Source organism: Elgaria multicarinata, chromosome 13, assembly GCF_023053635.1.
Source record: "Elgaria multicarinata webbii isolate HBS135686 ecotype San Diego chromosome 13, rElgMul1.1.pri, whole genome shotgun sequence".
Classification (NCBI taxonomy): Eukaryota; Metazoa; Chordata; class Lepidosauria; order Squamata; family Anguidae; genus Elgaria; species Elgaria multicarinata.
The window spans coordinates 16,680,355-16,700,301 of record NC_086183.1 but is presented as its reverse complement, the minus strand read 5'-3'; the positions used below and the strand labels follow the sequence as shown (position 1 = coordinate 16,700,301).

The following is a 19,947-nucleotide window of genomic DNA, read 5'->3' as shown; positions in this document are numbered from 1 at the left end:
TAACTAGTAAGAACAGATAGCCCATATGTCTGACATGAAGAATGCCTGAAATGTAATATGGCCTTGTATGCTTTGTATGTGTGCTTTTATTAGTATTGTCTTGTTTGTTAAGTTTTGTCTTTTAGTGTAAAAAACAATAAAATTGTTGAAACAAACAAACAAACAAAAAGAATCCTGATGCTGCAAGATTATCCCAGCCAGAAGCCACTGATGGCGCTGCAAAATCTACGGAGATTTCCTCCGGGAATTCTTCAAAGATTACTCAATTCTTTGTGATTGCAGTTCATTCCCCAGCCTTAATAAGAGTCTTAATATTTTACAGAAAGCAATAATCAGCAGAGCACCTGCTTTCATGCAAAGAGTCCTGGCTTCAGCCCCTGGCATCTCTACTGGGAAAGACCCCTGTCTGAGACTCCAGAAAACCACAGCCACTCACTGCAGAAAACACTGAGCCAGAGGCACCCATCGGTCTGATTCAGAGTGTCAGACAACTTCCTATGTTCGTCTTATACAGTGATAAATGGGTCTCTCTGTTTGAGAATCAGGGAGAGAACTGGAAAGACTCACTTATCCAGGTAGACAGAGGAGAGCCCATAGACATGGTCCATTTTTTCCACCAGCAGGTTAAGCTCAGAACGAAGATGTGGGGTGCTGGATCCCGTTGGAGACTTGTGCAAGAAAATACTGCATCTCTCCGAGAGTTGCTCCATGTCAGTCTTCAAACGATGCAAATCGTCCTTCAATCGCTGTAGAGACAGTTGGTGTTAGTGAGGAAGAGCAGAGACACAGACTTTTCATGGTGTATCTTTGCAGCACTGGTTAGTAGGGCAGGAACTAGTCCTGGGAACATAATAACCTCATGGTGCTCAAAGTCTGGAATAGCCTCCTAAGGAGAGGTGTGCCTGGCCCCCATCACTGCCAAGTTTTAGACAACTAGTGAAGACCAATGCATTCCAGGGGGCTGTCTATACATCTTCAAACCACCATGGTGGCTGTGAATTGGCACTTTGTTGGTTCCATGACGCAGCCGCTGATTCACAGAAACTTTTCCCTGAAGGTGCACTTCAAAAAGAGTTGGGGCAGATGGCGACCGGTGACTGGTCGCTGGAAGCTGAGAAGAGGGCAAGGGACGGGTTCCATTGCTTGGATGACCCCTGGGAAACCCTGCACTCCCTCCTGGCATGGGGATTTCCTGCCCCCACCCCACAGCAGTGATACCATAGGGCTTCAAGGGGAAGGAGCAGCAGAGCACCCAGCAGGCTTCCCCCCCCCCCATTTACTGCTGTTGAGCATGATTTGACAAAGGCCCATAAAGGTTTGGTTGCAATGTTCTATATATTATCATTTGTGATAGAAATGTTATTTCAGTAATCTTAGTGCTGTAAGTACCCTAAGTACTATATAAAAAGAAGAGGAAGGAGAGATCAAATATAACAGTACAAATCATGTGACAAGGCTGTGAAAATTTAAGCCTAACCTCAAGGTTCCGCAGGAACGGGCTGAGCAGTGAATTATCTGCACACGGAAATCCAAATCATGCACATTGGAAACTGAAAGCTCTTCACCAATAAAAGCCAAATTCGGCAACTTTAATTTATCATAAGTGATGTTGCTCCGTCAAGTCAAGGGAGGCGAGGAAAGAGCCACAGAGAGTGCTGAATGAAGTCACAACTCTTGGGCCTCAGTTAGACCAGGGGGTTTTACGGCACCGATCTCACGATTTTATGATCGCAAGATTGTCGCCATGGTCTACACGCGGCATGTGACATCACGCCCGACATTTTGGTTCTTTTTGTTAAAGCAGACGGAGTGCACAAGCACTCACGCGGAAAATGGTGAGGTTTATTTAAAAAAAAAAAATACTTTCCCCGCTCACCCCACCCCACCCCAGATGGGCACAGAGCTCCAGAGGAGCTCTGCAACATGTGCACGGTTCCCGGCTCCTCACAGTTACTCGTGAGGAGCTGAAACAAACCGCGTCGCCCGCCCACACATTCCACGGTCTCAGGCAAGATCCCAGGGAAAGGGAGGGATCATCCTTCCCTGCTCCTGGGTTCCCCTGTGCGTCATGTGAACGCACAGGGATGATCCCGGGGCGATCCCCGGGATATCGCCCCGTCTAGCTATGGCTCTGATCTCTATAGCCCTGCTCAATCCCTGGAGCTGACATCTTCTGAGACTTCAGCCAGTGCTGCTCACAGATTTTCAAGTTTATTTCTCAAACTGTTAGCGCTAGGAACAGAAACCTGGAATTCTCTGATGAATTCCGAGAGAAGAGGACAAAAGCATTGCTAAGAAGCCTTTCTACAGCTAGATGGATGCCTCTGCCATGCACCTTTCCCCCTGGCTGCAGAGCAAACAGAACACATTCTGTTCCCTCATGGCAAATTCCATCATGCCGTCACCACCACCACCACCACCACCCGGAAACACCAACCTCCTGCTCAGCAATCCGAAACGTGTTTTCCTGCAAGGCATCCCCATCCGTCCTGGTGCTGCTCACTGTCCGAATGGTGCCCACCAGCCGCTGCTCACATTCATCCAGGTGGAGGCGGATGTTCTTCAGCTCAGAGAGGTATGTCCGAGAGGCAGTCTCATCTTTGTCTTCTGCTCCCACATGCCCAATAAAAGCAAAAGCGTTAGAACTGGCCGCCGCCAGAGGCCTCGTGTTCTAAAACCTGCTGTTTCCTGTCTCCTGGCAGTGCACAGGCTCTGCAGGCCCCAATCCCAGTCACCTCCAGAGAAAAGAACCTCAGAGAGCTGGACAAGGAAGGAAGGAAGAACTCCCTCTGCCGCAGATCCTGGAGAACCACTTTCGGTCACAGTAGACGGTGCTGGGTCATGGACCAAAAGCTAAACCCAGGACAAGAGAGCCTTAGATTGCTGACATGACTATGAATGCAAGTTCACCCACAGCAGAACCCTTGTTGTTATCTCTGATCTCAGAGCAGAGATAGCCGTAGGGGGGAGAGGGGCGTCAGGTGCTAGAGCGTGCCTGAGCTGAGGAAGGTGGCCACTCTCCTTCACAGAGCCCGCCTCCTTCCTCTGGAAGGAATATTGCTGCAACTGTTGAGGGTAAAAGCTGGGTGTGTGTGTGCAAATGCAATGTTTTCCTCCTTTTCCCTCTCACGCAGAGTGCAAGGAGGACAAAACTACTGTGCCTCTCCTCTTGCTCCAGCTTGAGAACAGGAGCCCCCCAAAGTCCCAACCACACACAGGAAGGATCCTATATCCAAGTCAGGGAATGAACGAGGCAGGCCTGGCAGCAAGAATGCCACAGTTACGGAGTGCATCTAGTAAGGCGGTACTGGAATGTTGCATACACAACCCAAAGAGAAATTGAGAAGTGGAATCGCTCACATAGCATTTGAAAAACGTGTTTCTTTTCCCTACAAATCTGACAGAGCCACGGAGGGGGGAGTAGGATCGATTCAAGGATCAGATTCAAATTGGTTGGCCATCCTTGAACTAGACAGCTTCAGTTTGCTTTGATTTTTAGAACCTCTTGCACTGCTTTATACCCCCCCTTCCGTTGGGACTGTCCCTCGTATTGACCTAGGCTCCACCAACTCACCATTTTCCATTGACTGCAAAAGCTGCTGGAAATGCTCCTTGCAAGAGTCCACTTCTTCCTCCAGGCGCAGGCGATCAGCTACGGAGAAGAGCTCTGAATCCCGGCTGTCCTCCAAGAAGTCCTCGTAGTGCACCTGCAGGCTCCTCATGGATTGGTGGCATTCCCCCGGGACCAAGGCCCTGAGCTGTGGGTAGGGGACACACACAGAGGCCCACATGATGGCAACGTGCAGAGATACAAGACTGGCAGGGTCACAGGCTGGTTCGACTGTCCCATGGTGGCTTGCGCTGGCAAGCAAGGCAACATTTTCTGTCTCACGGCCATCTCCAGTCATGCTAAGTTTGCAGGTGCTTTGCTGCACTTTAAGCTGCAGCTGGGAAATTTCTCCTCCCAGAAGGGCAATTCCACAGTGATGTTTATGGCCGTTGTGTGTACCAACGGGCCAAGAATTGTGCCATCACTGGAGCCAAACAATCCTCCCCTCAACGCACACACACTTTGTAAGAGGCGGCGCATGTATGAACAGTTTCCTCTGAGGCACGGGTCTTGCTTTCGTGTGGCACCTTAACTCTTAACAATTTAATGTGGAATTCACTTTCCTGGACCACAGCCCGCAGATGGCCAAAGCTCCATGCATCTGACAAAATGGGGACTGGAATAACGTTCGTTTACACAGCTGCCCCTCCAGACCATTTTCATTTGGGTCTGCTTTCAGTGGCCAGGATGCTGGATCAGACCAAAGGTCCACGTAGCCCAGCATTCGGTTCACACAGTGGCCAACCACTGTAAGAGGATTGCTACTTGCTCGTGGTAAGAACACTAACAAATATTTATTTATTTACGGATGTATTACATTAGATAGACGAGATGTTAGCATTCTGTAAATCTTTAATGCAGGAGTTTATGCACTTTAAGCTACTTGGAGTAGGGAACAAACTCCTTGCTTATGGTGGGAAGTGCCATTATACCAATGTGTTGTATGAATACAACAACAACAACAACAATTCCTATGGAATTCCCAGCCTCTGGAGGTCAGGCAGGTGCCAACTTTGTATTCCTTTCGGCACCTCCTGAAAACGTCATTATTCCAGGAAGCCTTTCCTTAATGACCAGCCACAGTTCACTATACAGTTTGCTTCTTTTAAAATCTATTTTAAAGTGTTTTATTCTGTTTTTATTTTATGTTATCTTGTACACTGCTCCGAAATTTTCAATGGGGAGAGGTATATAAATATTGTAAATAAATAAATAACAACAACACTACAATATTAACTTTATTAGCCTAATTTTACTAGAAGAGGGCTTTGTTTACAAGACAACGCCTCAGTTCCTCCCTACTTCCTCATTCTTGTACTGCTACCTGCCCTCTCCTTTCCACTTCCTGCTCACCAGCTTCTAACTTCCTGTCCAGTTCTCCCCAAGCAATCTAACGGACACGGTTTAGCTCTGTATTCTTCTCTAGTTGGCAGAAGAGTCTACCTGCAGCATTACCTTCTCCATATTCCAGCTTTGCACCAAAGAGATGTCCTTCCTCAAATAGTTCCAGGAGACAAGGCTCTTCATGTTGACATGGAGCTGGTGCCACAGGGCCATCACCTTCTGGTACAGCTGTTCAACCCTACAATAGGAAGACAGAGCAAAGCACGGTGACCTTCCCTGACTCCCTATAAATGGAGCTCAATGGTAAAGCACCAACTTCGTGAGCAATGAGGACATGCATTTGATCTCCTAATTAGGTTATCTTGAATTGCTTCTACTCAAGATGACTGGAGGGGTGTTAAAGCAGGTTTTTAAACAAACAAACCTGATTTACTTGACTAATATGCAGGTCAGCACACAATTATCCCTTGATTTCTGCACTTTTTAGAAATTAGTAACACAGTTTTTGGTTCAAAAACATGCCAAAGAAGTGTATAAAATGTGTATTTTAGGATACAAGAGACACAAAAATGTGTATTTTGCAAACAAGACATTGAAATAAAGCACATTTTTGCATTTGTTTTTACTTTTATTTGCAGAGTGAATTAAAACATGCAAAACTGACACAGTCCAGAAATGGACTGATCTAAGTAGGCTTAGGCCTACTACCAGTCAGGGAAGAGAGGATTGATCACATTGTTATGACAAATCTCCAGCACCTTCAAAATGGTAAAAACAAACCCAAAAAGACATGAATTGAGCAAAGCATTGCCAAAAAACAACCAAACACCCCTCCAGTTCCAAGACAATAGCAAATCATTTTAAAAAGTTAGCCCTGTTTGGGGCTAAAGAAACACTACGATTTCTTAGGTGCCAGTTTCAAAATGCTTGGTTGCCTGGATAAAGTGCTTGTTGCAGCTCTGAGGCAAAGATGCAGAGGCTGAACCCAGCAGTGCGACGGTGGAATCAGCTACCTAGGGAGGTTGTGGGCTCTCCCATACTAGAGGCCTTCAAGAGGCAGCTGGACAACCATCTGTCAGGGATGCTTTAGGGTGGATTCCTGCATTGAGCAGGGGGTTGGACTCCATGGCCTTGTAGGCCCCTTCCAACGCTGCTATTCTATGATTCTATGATCTCTGCCATAATGAATCCCTATGAGCAAAAAGGTTGAGTCTTAGGATTCTGCACTTTTTGCCTGGTTTCCCCAATTCTGCTTCATACACAGAGCCCTCTCGAAAGCTTTCTCTGTCTAACAGCGCTTATAGCAAACACACCAGCACACAGCCCCTTCCAATGGACAGGAATACTATTGATGTTCTAGGAAATGCAAGATCCCAATACCTGTTGGCCACGTCAGCAGCCTCTTTGTTGGGAGGGGGGACCAAGAAGCAAACAGAGGGGACCATGGCCTCATTCCCGGTGGGGCTGATCACTTTCCATTTCGTCCGCTGAGAATTATCTTCCAGGACACACTCATCGTTTTTGCAGATGGTGATCTGTGTAGGCAACCAAAGTGACACTGTGGTTCAGCAGGTGGCCAAACTGCCATTTCCCCCTTCACCCATGAAATGACCCATGTAGGTGAGCCCGGCCCACACTGAATCTAAAACGGTCTCATAGAAGCTTTTCCAATATTTCTCCACGGCCTCCAAGGAAGGAGATCCCAGTGACATCGTAGGTACTTATTACATGCAGCTTGAAATAAAACTTCACACGGGTGAAGTTGATTGCCTTCCACTTGAGTCTTCTTGCTAACATTTAAACGTAATCTACCACCCCACCCACACCCACACCAAACACAGCCTTGCCTTGTCTATCAACAATACTATCTGTTCTTCATATAGCATTTTTTAATGTTCACAGCACTCCACATAGAGGCCTCAGCTAGGCGAGGGGGTTGGAGGGAGGCGATCTCGCGATTTAATGATCACGAGATCATCGCCCTGGTTTACACGCAGCACACAACATGGCGGCCACCATTTTTGTGTTTGTTTAAGGAAAAGGAGTGCACAGGCGCTCGGGTGCAAATGGTGAGTTGTTGTTGTTGTTGTTGTTGTTTAAAAAAACCTCGCCATCCCACCCCCGATGGGCACAGAGTTCCTGAGGAGCTCTGTGCCCAGCTCCTGGCTCTTCGCAATTACTCACGAGGAGGCAGGACAAACTGCGACGCCTGGCAGCAGGCTAGAAGTGTAGGGCGATATCCCAGGGAAAGGGAGGGATCATCCCTCCCTGCTCCCGGGATCCGCTGTGCGTCATGTGAACGCACAGGGACGATCGCGGGGCGATCCCTGGAATATTGGCAGGTCTAGCCGTGGCCTTAGACTACATTCATACATTAACACTAAACTGTAGTTTAGCGTGTGCTAGGGGGAGGAAATTCAAAGCTTCTGTTCATAGTCCCCATTTTGACCAAATGTGCATCATGTGAACGCACAGGGACGATCGCGGGGCGATCCCTGGAATATTGGCAGGTCTAGCCGTGGCCTTAGACTACATTCATACATTAACACTAAACTGTAGTTTAGCGTGTGCTAGGGGGAGGAAATTCAAAGCTTCTGTTCATAGTCCCCATTTTGACCAAATGTGCATCATGTGAACGCACAGGGACGATCGCGGGGCGATCCCTGGAATATTGGCAGGTCTAGCCGTGGCCTTAGACTACATTCATACATTAACACTAAACTGTAGTTTAGCGTGTGCTAGGGGGAGGAAATTCAAAGCTTCTGTTCATAGTCCCCATTTTGACCAAATCTGGTTTGAATCTCCTTGTTTGTTAACCATCAGATACTTTAGCAAACCATAGTTTCCCACCTTCAGATGAAATGCAGGGACAACTGGCAAGGAGGAGCCTGGGACCGATAGAATACTCAAAAGTGTTAGTCACACAGTCCCTGCTTTTTCCTGGGCAAGAGGGGGAGATAACCCACGGTGGGATGCCTTCCTCACACCACCTTGGAGAAGGTGAAAACTGCCTTCTCTCATGAGCAAAGGAGGAAAGGGAAGAGGAGCTTGTAACCCTCGCTGCAGGGAGTTCTCATCACACGAAGACATGATTTCGTGTTACATCTGAACGCGACCAAATTGTCTGAGTAATTCATATAAGACACCCTTTAAGGTATGGAGCAATATTAGCCTCATATTAGAGATACAGGATTCAGCCAGAGAATGAACATTGCCTTTGAAATCTGATTGGTTTTGGAACTCAACATATATAGATTCTGGATTTCTGATTCAGAGAATTCACAGAACACCCAACACCTGCGTGAAGCTTTATTTCAGCTGTTATCAGCTCACCTCAATTTGTCGATAGTCACAGACGGCCTTCACAGAGATGGTGTTCTTCAAAACGTGATCGGGGTTTCGTGGCTTAAGCTGGACAATGCCTTTGGACCTACCCACTAAGCTGGCAACAGAACTCTTGGACTGGATCAGCTGCTCCTTTTCATCCTATCCAAAATAAAAAGCAAAGGACAGTTGGGGAAAGGGGGGGCAGAGACTGAAAGCGCGTGCGAGACCAAGGGGACCCCAAGAATGGCTGCAAGCCTCAACCCACACTCCCTCCTCTGGAGTGAGTATTTTGTCAGGGACAGGTTTGGGAGGAGTGTGTGTATACACACACACACACACACACACACACACACACACTCATTACAGCTTTTCCAACTGGGAGTGGGGGCTAGGGAGTTCAGGATCAATCCATATTTAATACTGTTCCAGACAAGAGGATTCGTCATCTCCTAATCCTCTTTATCCCCCCTCCCCCAGCCAGCCAAAGCTGCATGCACAGTTAATACTTTACTCCCAGACCCAAAATTATCTATGCAACAGGGAACACTGCGAGAAGACCCAAACCCATCCCTTTTCACTGAAAAAGAAAAATGCTGTATTGGAGTTTTGTTTATTTTATTTTTTTGCAAAATAAGGAAATAAAAGCAGCAGCAGAACTGTATGAAAAGACTGTTTGGGAAGTTTGATGCACATACTTAAAGCAGTCTAAAATCTGTCAGAGAAATAGCACTGGAAAAACACGTGTTCTCTTAAATAGGAAAGAAGAAAGAAAGAGAGAGAGAGCAAGAGAGAGAAAAAGAAAGAAAGAAAGAAAGAAAGAAAGAAAGAAAGAAAGAAAGAAAGAAAGAAAGGCTTAAAAACAAGCTACCTGTGCCTGTCCCAGGGGAGCATGGTTGGAAGAAATACAACTTTAACTCATTCATTATGATCAAGCAAGCATCTTACACACAGGGGCCAAAGCTTTGGGTTTTGACTGCCTGTGGAAAACCTGCATAGGCCTAGCTGCCTCACATGGGCTCTCCCAGTCTACAGTTGGTACAATTCCAGGTCTTTAGCCTAACAAAACCTTTGCAAGACAGACTGTGAAAGCGTTTTTTTTTCTGGCTCCAGGCACATATCTTCCTTGCTGGCTACAACACTGCAATGAAATTAGCAGGGCTACTTTGCATCTGCCTCTCCTTAAGCCCTCATCACTGGCTCCTTCACATGCTCTGCAGTCACCTCAATGCCCTCTCTGCTTTTAAACTACTCCTGTTGAACCATGGGTTGCTGCTCCAGGTGGCCTCCCTACAGAAGAGATCTCCTGCCCCACATCCTGCTGTTCAAAACCTCTTGCCACATTGAGCATCTCCATATTTTCTCTGCAAAGCTGATAAGGGATTGAGAATCGCAACACAATGGCAACAATCGAAGTGATGAATGAACCTAAACCTGGCTGTCCCAGAGGAGGAATCACTGATCTCAGGGAGGATATTTTAGCCACTTCCCCACAGAGAATTTAGGGTATGCACAGTGGCCCCTTGTTTCCTCCTTTACATGCACTGCATCCAATCTCCCAGTGCTCAGTTTCTTCCCTATTCACCCCCTCTCTTTGCTCCCGTCTTTCCTGCCCATCTAAGTACCTTTGGCCATAATGCTTTCCAAGCTATGAATAGTCTCACCCTCCCCATTCATCCAGCCCTCCCTCCCTTTGCCAGAGACCCCCTGACTCTGGGCTCGTCTACACCAAGCAGATATTCCACTATGAAAGTGGTATGAAAGCGGTATATAAAAGGCAGGAGCCACACTACTGCTTTGTAGTGGTATTGAAGTGCACTGTCAACTGTTGGGACCCATGACACATACTATATACTACTTTCATACCACTTTCATAGTGTAGATGTTTGGTGTAGATGTGTCATGGGCCCCAACAGCTGTCAGTGCAATTCAGTACCACTATAAAGCAGTAGTATAGATCCTGCCTTCTATATACCACTTTCATACCGCTTTCACAGCAGAATATCCTGCTTGGTGTAGATGAGCCCTCAAATCTACTTTGTCAGTGAAGCCTTCACTAAACCATCCTCATGCTCCACATTGCCTCTTCCTCTTGTTCAAAGACCCCCTCCCCCCCAACACTGCCGTCCACTGAATGTCGATATTTTAAGTGTAATGAGTAGGGACTACATCACTGCTATTTCCTGGCTCCCACCCTTTTCAACATCTATGTTAACGATCTGGTGTCACAATTAGCTCAAGTAAACTCTCCTTCCCCAGTAATTATGAATGGAAAGATTTTTATTTTAATATATGCAGATGACATAGTACTTATTTCTCCTTCGCACTTGGGTCTGAAAAATCTCTTAAACACATCCAGTTCTTATGGTAAATATGAAAACTTGGCAATAAACTATTCTAAGACCAAGATAATGGTTTTTGGTAGTCACAGTCCTACACATAGATGGATTTTGGACCAACATGTTATTGAACAAGCCCGTTCATTTAGATACTTGGGCCTTCTTTTCAGTGAGTCTCTCTCATGGAAAAGGCAGAGGGAGGCTGTGAAACTGAAGGCACAGAAAACTATAGGGGCTTTAATGAAGTTTTATTATAATAAAGGGGGACAGTTGATTGAACCTGCCCTAAAAGTCTTCAACATCAAAGCAATAACGCAAATGTTTTACGGGTCTGAAACTTGGGGGCTTGACAACTCCATCATTAATGCCCTGGAGATTGTGCAGAACAATTTTCTTCGAAAACTCCTCTCTCTCCCATTCGGAACCACTGCAGCTTTTCTGCATACAGAATCTGGATGGCCATCAATTAAGACTTAATCGATATGACATAGGACCACTCAGGGTTAAAGCACATGCACGCCAAGTGCTGCTGCGGATCACAAGAGACAAGGGCTGGGTGGACCAATGGGCTGAGCCAGTGTCAGGCGGGAGGGGCTACAGCTCAAGGAGAGAGCACGTGCTTTGCAGGTTCAACCCCCGGCATCTCCAGTTCAAGAATCGCAGGCAGCCAGGCGAGGAACTGCCTTTTTCTGCCTGAGACCGTGGGGAATTGACCCTGCCAGTTGGGATAGACAGTACAAGGCTAGATGGACCAGTGGTCTGAGTTGGCGTAAGACATCGTTATGTATGAATTCATAGTAGTAGCAGCAACCAGAGTTAGCAAAATGAAAATAAATGGCATGCTGGAGGTCACAGACAGGTAGGTCTTTCATAGTAGGGAGAATTGAAACATAAGGAGTTCTTTTAAAACAAGGCAGGTCTGGGGGGAAATAAAGGAAATCAGACAGAGTTCCAACTGACGTGCACATTCCTTACTTTCTTTTTAAGCACAGAGCAGTTAGCAATGCTAGGACAATCAAATTCATCCAGACAACTTAGGGATTCTAGGATAAATAGGAATGCTACTGACAGGGTTAGATGACAACAGCAAATTCAGGTGAGGAGGAGTGTCAGGTAATAAAGGATCTGGGAGCTTCTCTGGCATGACCCTGAGTCTTGCTCAAGCAGCACCCACCATAGAATCCTGGAGCAGATCCTCCAAGCGTGTCAGGCTGGTGTTGTGGTCACAAGAATACTTCCTTTTGATGGTGTCCTGGAGGTTCCTCAAGTATGTCTCCGAATCTCGGGCATCACTGAAGAACTGCAAACACACACACAAAGTTGCCCATTTACCAAAATACCAACCAGAGGCTTCCGAGGAATATTTTAATCCACTTAACGAAAGAAGAGCGAGCACAATTTTATTCTGCCAGTCTGCGAGAAGAAAGCTTCAAGGCCTTCTCAATGTCAAAGGGGAAATGTTTCCCTTTGAGCTACTTTATGACAGACACATCAGCATAGCTCAGCTCAGGGCTGTTTTTAGGACTACAACATGGTAGAAACTCATCAGACAGCATGAAGATCTTGCACAATGCTCCCCCGGCAAATCCCATAAGCCAAGGGCCTTAGCTGCATCACTCGAGTCTGCTCTAACCTGGAAGTAAGCGGTGTTCTCCTTCACGTGCTCATCCACACACAAGCACAGCTGCTTGATCCATTGCCACTGTGTCTGCACCGCTGCACTGTATGCCTGTGGGGAGGGGGGGAAAATAATCAAAATCACATTGCAGGCAGTGGTGGCTCCTTCCCCAGCTTGGCTGGCCACCCACCATGGCTTGCGGTCAGGAGTACAGAAAGAGGTAACAAAGGTGTGTAAAATTGCTATTTGCCCAGTGAACAATGGCAAGTAACTATCACTTTCAGGAGACATTTGCAGAATGGAGGGGAATTGTGGTTTGCCCCCATTTAGATCTTCAGTGGCCCATAAGACACCCCCCTCTAACATCTGATGCAAGAAAAAGGACCACTTCCCACACTGCTTTTTTTTACAGATGCGCACAAACCGTTTGGCAGTGCAGCTGAAGAACATTAGCACACGCATTGAGCAAACATGCATTCCTAGTCCTACACAATTGACAGGAGCGCAGAGCAGGCAACTAGAGTAGCCACAGTTCCCCCAAGCATAACATATGAAGAAGCCCTCACTATGCTTGTCTTGTATAAAACACACCAGTCCTCCAAGCCCTCCGTTACCTCCACAGTCTGCTTGGCCGGGTGATTCTCCAATGATAACATCTCGGCTGTGTCTTGCAGAGAGCAGAACACATCCTGCTTCTCCTCCAGCTCCATTGTGAGCTCCTGCATAGCAGAGACATGAAAAGGACTAATCACATTTCCCACAACAAAATCGGACAGTCTGCTGCTTCTTCTCTCTCTCTTTCTCAGTGGGGATGAGGGCATCTAAAGACATGGCAATGTTGGAAGTTTCCAACATTTTCCAAGTTCTCTTCCAGCTTAAAAATTAGCAATTAGCCCTGGAACACAAACCGAAAAGTTGGGGCAGTGTAGCATATTGGCCAAAATACGGGATTTGGACATGGAAACACAGGTTCAGATCCTTGTCTGGCCATGGAAGTGCTCAATTCAAGGTGCTTGAAGGTCCTTCAAAGTGCATGCATATCCTATTAAGCCTTAAATCAGGGCAGGGTAACCTGTACCCCTCTCAGATGTTGCTGGACTTCAGCTTTCATGATCCTTACTAAAAACATAAGAGTCATGCTGGATCAGACCTATCTGGTCCAGCATTCCGTGCCCACTGTAGTCAACCAGGTGCCTAGGGAAGCCCTCAAACAGGGCACGACCAGAACAGCACCGTTCCACTCATGTTTCACAGCAACTGGTGTACGCAGGCATCCTGCCTCTGATACTGGAGGCAATAGAAAGCCATCATGACTAGTAGCCATGGACAGCCTTATCCTCCATAAATTTGTCTAATCCCGTATTAAAGTTGGTGATCATCACTACACGTGGCAGCAAATTCCACAGTTAGTTAATGTGCTGTGAGAAGAAAATGTCCCTTTTATGTGCCCTGATAAAAGCTTCATTGGGTGATCCTGGGTTCTAGTATTATGAGATACCTTCTGCATACACCTCTACCATGTCCCCTCTTACTCGTCTTTTTCTAATTGAAAAAAAAATTTCCTTGTAAGGGGAGTTACTCCAGTCCGCCCTTATTCATATTGGTTGCCCTTTATTGCACCTTTCAAAGGTATACAATATCCATTTGGGAAAGGAGGTGACCAGAACTGCACGCAGCATTCCAAATGTGGCTACACCATCGATTTGCATGATGGCATTGTGATATTAGCAGTTTTATTTTTGACTACTTTCCTAATGACCTCCAACACAGAATTTGCTGGGACAACATTTTTCACTCACTGAGAAATAATTCCTTTTGGCAGCCATGTTGGGATTATTGTCACTCCAGTCATATGCCAGTTCTTCCTCTTCCTTTTCGTTTAGCCAAATTAATTCAGTTGTCGCTCGAGACACGAACTCGTACAAGCTTTGGAGGTGACGCAGTCGGAAACTGGACGTTTCCTGCATAAAGACGACACATTTTGTCACATTTCCGGTCTCTCTGGGGATTGGCAAAGCTACCACTCCCATTCCCAGATGCTCTTCTTAATAAGACCCACAGTCAAATACTAAGCTATGCTCCTGTTTTGAGTGCTCCCAAGCTGCATTTTAGCGTTAACAAAAACAAAAACAACCCATAAGCCCCTTCTCAATGGCTGTACTGTCAAACCCTGTTCACAAGTTATGAATGGTAATACTAGTATTCACCTTTAAAAACAAAACAAAGCTAGGGACCTGGGCAACATTTGCACAGTGCAGAGGAGGAGCTCAGTGCACCATTCCAGAAGTATTTTTTTAAAAATTATTAAGTTTAAAGAACAAGGAACAGTACAGGTGTGAGAAAGCGGGGAAGTTACAAAGCTCAACATTAATTATGTCAAGAAAAAATCCCGACAGGTAGTCCTGATAGTGGTTCTCTCCTCTGCACTCACAATCAAAGTAATTGTACCGGGGTTGGAGGAAGGATCACTCCCCCCCACACACACACACAATAAAATAAAATATTGTGCTTTAAGTGCTTCTCTCGTGAAATATTCTTGCAGAACAGAATCATTCCTTGCGGGAGGATGAGAGGTAGATTGCAAACTGCAAACCCGGGTTTGTGCATCCACTTGTCGCAAAGCAAATGGATTGCAGAGGAAGGTGCTCAGAGACACACAGGTGGAATTGAGGCAGCCGGGAATGAAAATACAACTCTCTGCCTTGAAGAACGTCAAACTTTTTGGAAGTCCCTAAATGCCACAGGGCACACACTCACCATCAGTTTGCAGTACTGGGTCTCCAGCTTACTAAGAGTCTCTGTGTAGCTAGTGCGGAAATTTGGAGACATTTTACCCTGAAAAGAGGGGAAGTGATAAAAGGAGAGGGTAAGAAGCCATTTAGAAATCGCAAGCATTGTTGAAAATGCATATAGCTCAAGGAAAACGCTTTTTGAAAACTTCCCCTCCCCAGCTAACTTCCAGTCTCCAAAATCACGTATAAATAGGGTCAATTAAGAGTAAAAGGCAGCAGAGTAAGCCCAAGAACTCCATTTACCCCATCTTATTCATGGAACTCATCCCTGTCCTCCTTTAGAGCCTCTGCCACACGATCAACAAACTAAAACACTGCCTTAGTATTCATTTTACTCTTAGGCCATGTCTACACCAGCCCTATATCCCGGGATCATCCCGGGATCGTTCCTGTGCATCCAAATGCCACACAGGGGATCCCGGGAGCAGGCAGGGACGATCCCTCCGTTTTCCTGCGATATCCCTTAGGTGTAGAAAGGGCCTTAGAATGCACTCTATTCTTAAAGCAGTACTCCAGGAGCCTGAAAGCAGCAGCAACTGAATGATGTCTTCTCCCCATAGCATGAACTTGTGGGGAGGGAAAACAGGATAATACCTTTGCTGTGAAAGACAACCTTGCTATCTATCTATCTATCTATCTATCTATCTATCTGCTCTATACTCTCTGGAAAAGCCCTAAGGCAACCCCTTCATCCAGGTAGAACCTTCTCCCATCCAAGCTAAAAACAAACCTTCAGGTCTTTCCTCCATCATGCTTTGTAATAATTGAGAAATGTGAGGGTTGAACTGGATCTTAGCACCCTTCAAATTCAGCAATTCTTGCATTTCTGTGAATGGGTGGGTGTGTTTTTTATCGGTGATGTTTTGCCTTAGGCCAGGTGTAGGCGACTTCCAGGGGTCGAGGGTCTCACCCCGGCCTCCAGAATTTGCTTTAAAACACCCCCTTTTTGCAGCTGCTCCAACACAGGGTTTCAGCAGCAACCTATGCTTTTGGCTTTTAAAGAGAGTCTCTTTTTCCTCGTTGACTCTGTGCCATCAGGGTCACACTGAGAAAAGGCTGAGACACAGAAGGAGGAATGGATGAGAATTTTGTCCCTGTTTGGAAATCATGCCAACATGTCCCGTTCACAACTCCGAATGTGAGCAAGAACAATTTCACAGTTTCCCAAACTGGTGTTTGTGCTTGAAAAGTCCACACTTGCATAAATATGCACTTCTGAAAATGCGCATTTCAAAAAATCTGCCCAAAGTTCACATTTTTACACTTAAGCTGATTTCAGGAAAAATGCACACTTTTAAAAATGCACATTTTCCCCAAACAAAAAATGTGATTTTTTTCCCCAATAGAAAAAAAAGTTGCTCGTATTCGCTAATGCAAACAAGGTGAAATAAGCTTTGCAGAAGAATTTAAAGAACCTCAATGGCCTCAGACATTGCACATTCACCCAACCCTACACAGCAGTGATTTCTTGAGGATGCTGGCTGATCCCCTCTCTTACAAAAAGGATGTGAGTTATAGAAAGTTGTATTAGGATGAAAAAGATATGCCCTCTGATTATCATATGTATCACCCAGATTTACAGCTCTAGCTCTTATCACTTGTTGCCACTCATTTAGTATAAACTAACATCTATTATTATTATTATTATTATTATTATTATTATTATTATTATTATTATTATTATATCCTGCCTTTTGTCCAATGATGGGCCTCAAAGTGGCATTACAACATTTAAAACATATACATTTAAAACCTATCAATAGAAATATACAAAGTTAAAATATTATTATTTCTACGGACCTACTTGTCTTATTGTTAAGTTAGCAAAAGTAGAAAATAAAATGAGTATTTATAAATAAATACAAATGTTTAAAAATGCCAAAAAAAACGTCCCATAGCTTCACTCTGAAGGAAACCAAACCCAAGTAAGTGCTACACTCTTGGAAGTGAATCACAGAATCATAGAACAGTAGAGTTCGAAGGGGCCTCTAAGGCCATCGAGTCCAACCCCCTGCTCAATGCAGGAATCCACCCCAAAGCATCCCTGACAGATGGCTGTCCAGCTGCCTCTTGAAGGCCTCTAGTGTGGGAGAGCCCACCACCTCCCTAGGCCATTGGTTCCATTGTCGTACTGCTCTAACAGTCAGGAAGTTTGCAACTTGATCCCATTAGTCTGTGTCCTGCACTCTGGGATGATCAAGAAGAGACTCTGGCCCCACTCTGTGTGACAACTTTTCAAGTACTTGAAGAGTGCTATCATGTCTCGCCTCAGCCTTCTCTTCTCAAGGCTAAACATGCCCAGTTCTTTCAGTCTCTCCTCATAGGGCATTGTTCACTGCTCAGAGAATTGGGGTACATATAACAATCCTTCTTTGGAACCTTCCCAGCACCTCCATATTTTCCTAAGTTAACCTGACCCAGCAACCCTTCACACAACAGGTTCTTCTGCTTACCTCGTACATCCTGGCATCTTTCACACTGGAGCCCAGGTCTTCTACGCTGCTGTGGACGTGGCGCTGGACCTCCAATTGGGATTCTACACTGGGCAGGTCGCTCCCCCATTCGGCTCGCTCCAGCTTCATCTGAAACAAACAGAACAGGTGACCACTGAGCAGGAACAGGCAAAGAAGGCACTTTTTGCTTATCATAGAATCATAGAATAGCAGAGTTGGAAGGGGCTTATAAGGCCATCAAGTCCAACCCCCAGCTCAATGCAGAAATCCACCCTAAAGCATCCCTGACAGATGGTTGTCCAGCTGCCTCTTGAATGCCTCTAGTGTGGGAGAGCCCACAACCTCCCTAGGTCACTGGTTCCATTGTCATACTGCTCTAACAGTCAGGAAGCTTGCTACATGCTACAACCTATTTATTAAGAGGCAGGCAGCGTCTTTCTTGCCCTGCCATCTCATACTGTTCTTCCAGGTTTAAATGGATACCGTTCTTTTATACTGTTGTTTTTATATTTTTGATGGTTTAAAATTTTGTATACTTTTTAAAATGTTCACTGTTTTTAACTTTTGTAAACCGCCCAGAGAGCTTCAGCTATGGGGCGGTATATAAATTAAATAAATAAATAAGGGTCAAGCCATGGGCCCCTATTTGGCATCTGGAAAATCACGAAGTTGAGCTCCGGCTTCTTTCCAACATTTACAATTTAAGGACCGTTTCCTTCCCTCTGTTTTCTCTCATAGCAACCAGACATGTGTTGTTCACTATACCATCCATGTACCGAGCTATCAAGGACACGTTCCTGGCAGCTGCTCCAAAGCATATTTTAGAGGCAATTTCTATTTTTGCCCTAGTATTGTCTGGAAAATTTCAAATTTAGGGTTCTCTTACTTTTGTTGATAATAAACAAAGCTACTTCCCCTTCGCCTCTGTGATTTGGATGGTATAAATCCAACAGATAATCAAATGATTAAAAGAACCAATCGTGATTATATCGCCAAATATTTAAAACAACCTCAGCATCTGAATTCTATGTTTGTTTTCTGCCACACAACACACCTGTATCTCTTCCACCCAAGAGAGCAGCTCGTACACAAACCGGAGATTTCCCTCATCTTCAGAAGAGGAAATGGCTACCAATTCTGTGCGTGTCATTGGCTTCCGGAACCAGGAGGTAGAGGCAGTGGTGGTAGTAGTGTGCGTTCCTTTCGGTAAGGGCTCAACCTTAAGGTGCCTGGTGCTCAAGGAGGAAGGCTGGACCAAGTCCAAGGAGGAGGGGGAGGAAAAGTGCCCTTTCCGGTAAAGGTTGGTGCATTCCAGCCTCAAGGTAACCAGCTCATCTTTAAGCCTCACAATCCTGGAATCAAATGAGAGGGGCGATTAGGACAGGATCATGCCAGAATCAGTCCAAAGAGGGCAAGTTCTACCACATGAGAGCCAGACACACACTCTTTGTACATGCTCACACACTCTGCACACCTTCCGACCCTGCCCCAAATATAGGACATGACTGCACAGAGCTTTTGGAAGGTGATCCAACACATTGACCTATACTAGTATGCCTGTCCAAAATATAGTCTTGGGAGTTCCCCTCTCGCTCTGAGCAACAGGGGGACGGAGATCCACTCCGAGAGCATCTCCCCTTCACAACGGATCAGGCAACAGCTGCACAAAGGAATCGGATCTCACCCAGTGCAGAAACCACAGCAGAGTACTCCTGCAAGAGCCCTGCTTAAGTCCTTTGGGGCAGCTCCAACAAGCTTTGGGTTAGCTCCATTCAGGAAAGTCGGAAAGATGGTTTTCCTCCCACCAAGACTATGGAATGACTGTCACATTTGGAGTCAGGAGGAACTCTTCCCAACATGTGGCGGTCTTAATGTACCAAGCCTCGTTCCCCCCTCAAAGCATTAACTGGACATGCCATCTCTAAGAGCATTAGAATTCCCCCAATGCTCCTTCCCAGTTCCGCCGCCCACAAACATTGCTTACTTGAAGACTAGCTCCTCCAACTGGTAGTAGTTCGCTTCCCGGAGTATCTGAATATCCACCTGTAGTTGGCGGATGAGCCCTTCACTCTCCTGGAGGTACATGACGACATCGGATTCATACTGTACTGACTGACCCGACTCCAGGTGCGATTCATCCTGGCAGGGAATGATTTAAGATATTTATTTATTTATTAATTCATTGCATTTTTATACCGCCCAATAGCCGAAGTTCCCTGGGCGGTTCACAAAAATTAAAACCATTCAAAGTACGAAACAAACAGTATAAAATATAACATAAAATACAATATAAAAGCACAACCAGGATAAAATCGTTGATATCTTTTCGGCGCCAGGTTAAGACCTTTCTCTTCTCCCAGGTGTTTAACAGCATTTAATAACATGAGCTGAGTTTGTTTTTTAACGGACCCTAGAATAGCTGTTTTGATAAGGATACTGTTGTTTTCATGCTTTTTATGTTTTTAAA

At 45.6% G+C, this 19,947-nt stretch overlaps 2 protein-coding genes across 3 annotated transcripts in view; one reads left to right on the top strand and one right to left on the bottom strand.

Moving 5' to 3' along the window:
* PABPC4 (poly(A) binding protein cytoplasmic 4) overlaps nt 1-19,947 on the top strand; it is a 563,337-nt gene that overhangs the window by 231,715 nt on the left and 311,675 nt on the right. The window lies entirely within an intron of this gene.
* Nucleotides 1-19,947, bottom strand: part of MACF1 (microtubule actin crosslinking factor 1) — a 324,508-nt gene that overhangs the window by 162,174 nt on the left and 142,387 nt on the right. For both annotated transcript variants that reach the window (XM_063139804.1, XM_063139803.1), the window contains 14 exons: nt 19,465-19,619; nt 18,535-18,832; nt 17,481-17,609; nt 14,993-15,070; nt 14,035-14,196; nt 12,850-12,954; nt 12,251-12,346; nt 11,792-11,917; nt 8,288-8,440; nt 6,335-6,489; nt 5,066-5,192; nt 3,575-3,758; nt 2,438-2,607; nt 568-746 (listed from right to left, as the gene is read on the bottom strand). In XM_063139804.1, the coding sequence (XP_062995874.1) occupies nt 568-746; nt 2,438-2,607; nt 3,575-3,758; nt 5,066-5,192; nt 6,335-6,489; nt 8,288-8,440; nt 11,792-11,917; nt 12,251-12,346; nt 12,850-12,954; nt 14,035-14,196; nt 14,993-15,070; nt 17,481-17,609; nt 18,535-18,832; nt 19,465-19,619 (2,117 nt within the window). The remainder of the gene's footprint in view (nt 1-567; nt 747-2,437; nt 2,608-3,574; nt 3,759-5,065; nt 5,193-6,334; nt 6,490-8,287; nt 8,441-11,791; nt 11,918-12,250; nt 12,347-12,849; nt 12,955-14,034; nt 14,197-14,992; nt 15,071-17,480; nt 17,610-18,534; nt 18,833-19,464; nt 19,620-19,947) is intronic.